Genomic DNA, 1,663 nt, shown 5'->3' on the forward strand with positions numbered 1-1,663 from the left:
CACATTCTCTCTCTCTCTCTCTCTCTCTCTCTCTCTCTCTCTCTCTCTCTCTCTCTGTGTGTGTGTGTGTGTGTGTCACACACACATGCCATGGTGCACATGTCAAGTGAGGTCAGATGACAACTTTGGAGTCAGTTTTCCCTACTTTCTGGGGATCTAATTCAGGTCACCAGGCACTCTGAATAAATACCTCTATCTGCTGAGCCATCCCAACCCCCTCAGGAGTAAGGTTGTGTGCAGCTGTGACAATGTAGTCTATGGGGACATTACCCCTCCTGGCAGAGCCCTGGCCAGTGCCCAAGAGTCAGCTGGTAGGGAACTTGGGCATTCTCTGGCCCTTTCCCTGGTTGGTCCCCAGGTGTGCACAGAGGCACGGCATTGACAAGAGGCACAAAGGGAAGGTGCTAAGCCACACAGAGCCAAGGCAGAACTGGGTTCCCATCAATTCCTGTTTTCCTGCCCGGGAGAGCCAGACCCCTGCTGAGCCAACTGCAGTGGGCCAGCAGCCACCATCTGTCCCAGTGGGCTGTTCCATCTCCAGGGCTATGGTGCCACCCCAGCCCCCACTCACCTTTGATGTTCTTCACTTGACTCTGGGTGATGGAGTCAAAGTCGATCTCCATCAGGGACCTCAGGAAGTTGGGGTCAGACATCATGCCCTTAGCAGTTTTCCAGTTAAGCTCCTTGTAGCCTTTCATGATAAGGATACACTCGCAGACTGTCTGCACTTGCTTTGGGGGCTTCGCGAATGACCTGGGGGACAGAAGGGCCCCAGGTAAGGAAGGCCAGGGCCTCGTCAGAATTCCTGAGAAAAGACAGGCATGCAGAAGGGTTCCCTGGAGCTGACTACCGGGACTAGAGTGTGCCAAGTCCCTAAAAGGAAGGAAGGTGGCCCAGGAAGGATCTCATTTGCTAGCCCCACACCAGGCTCCTGGAAGACAGCAGGGAGCAGAAACGTGATGATAGCCACTAAAATTCCAAAACGGCAGAACCGAGGCCACCATCAGAACCAGGCAGTTGGAGCTGCCTGCACTGGGCAAGAGCCTACACCAGGCCCTGAAACCAGCACAGGCCCCATAGGCAGCAGGAGAGAGAGAGAGAGAGAGAGAGAGAGAGAGAGAGAGAGAGAGAGAGAGAGAGAGAGCAGGGAGTGAGGCCAGCACTAGCCCAGTCTTGAACTGGCCTTGGGGGATCAGGGAAAGTCTTGACTTTGCAGGGCATTGGATGCTAATGGCAGGCAACAAGACATGGTTGTCAAGAAGGCCAGGAAAGAGAAAGCCTGCACATACAGGCAGAGGTGGACATGGCCTGGTGGGTCCTAAGCTATGAGCAAGTTAGGAATCAGCCAGAGGTCAAAGTTTCTCTCTCTATAAAGCAGGAGTACAGAGCCAGAAGCTTCCAGCCCCAGCTCCCGTGAGTCCATGAAAGTAATGCATTCCACTTTAAATCATAATCCAGGACCTAATTTACCCAGAATCCTCTGTTTTCCCAGAATGACGTACAAATGGAACATTGGAAACACCCAGCTTATAAGAAATAAATTTTGAGAGCTGGGTGGTGGTGGCGCACGCCTTTAATCCCAACACTCGGGAGGCAGAGGCAGGTGGATCTCTGTGAGTTCGAGGCCAGCCTGGTCTACAAGAGCTAGCTCCAGGACAGGAAC

At 53.3% G+C, this 1,663-nt stretch overlaps 1 protein-coding gene across 1 annotated transcript in view; it reads right to left on the bottom strand.

Annotated features, from left to right (window-relative positions):
• The window catches only part of Dnah10 (dynein axonemal heavy chain 10), a 121,566-nt gene that overhangs the window by 18,260 nt on the left and 101,643 nt on the right, over window positions 1-1,663 (bottom strand). Inside the window, exon 58 of the mRNA XM_005344367.2 lies at window positions 572-753. Within this exon, the coding sequence (XP_005344424.1) occupies window positions 572-753 (182 nt within the window). The remainder of the gene's footprint in view (window positions 1-571; window positions 754-1,663) is intronic.

The sequence above is a fragment of the Microtus ochrogaster genome, chromosome 2 (assembly GCF_000317375.1).
Source record: "Microtus ochrogaster isolate Prairie Vole_2 chromosome 2, MicOch1.0, whole genome shotgun sequence".
Classification (NCBI taxonomy): domain Eukaryota; kingdom Metazoa; phylum Chordata; class Mammalia; order Rodentia; family Cricetidae; genus Microtus; species Microtus ochrogaster.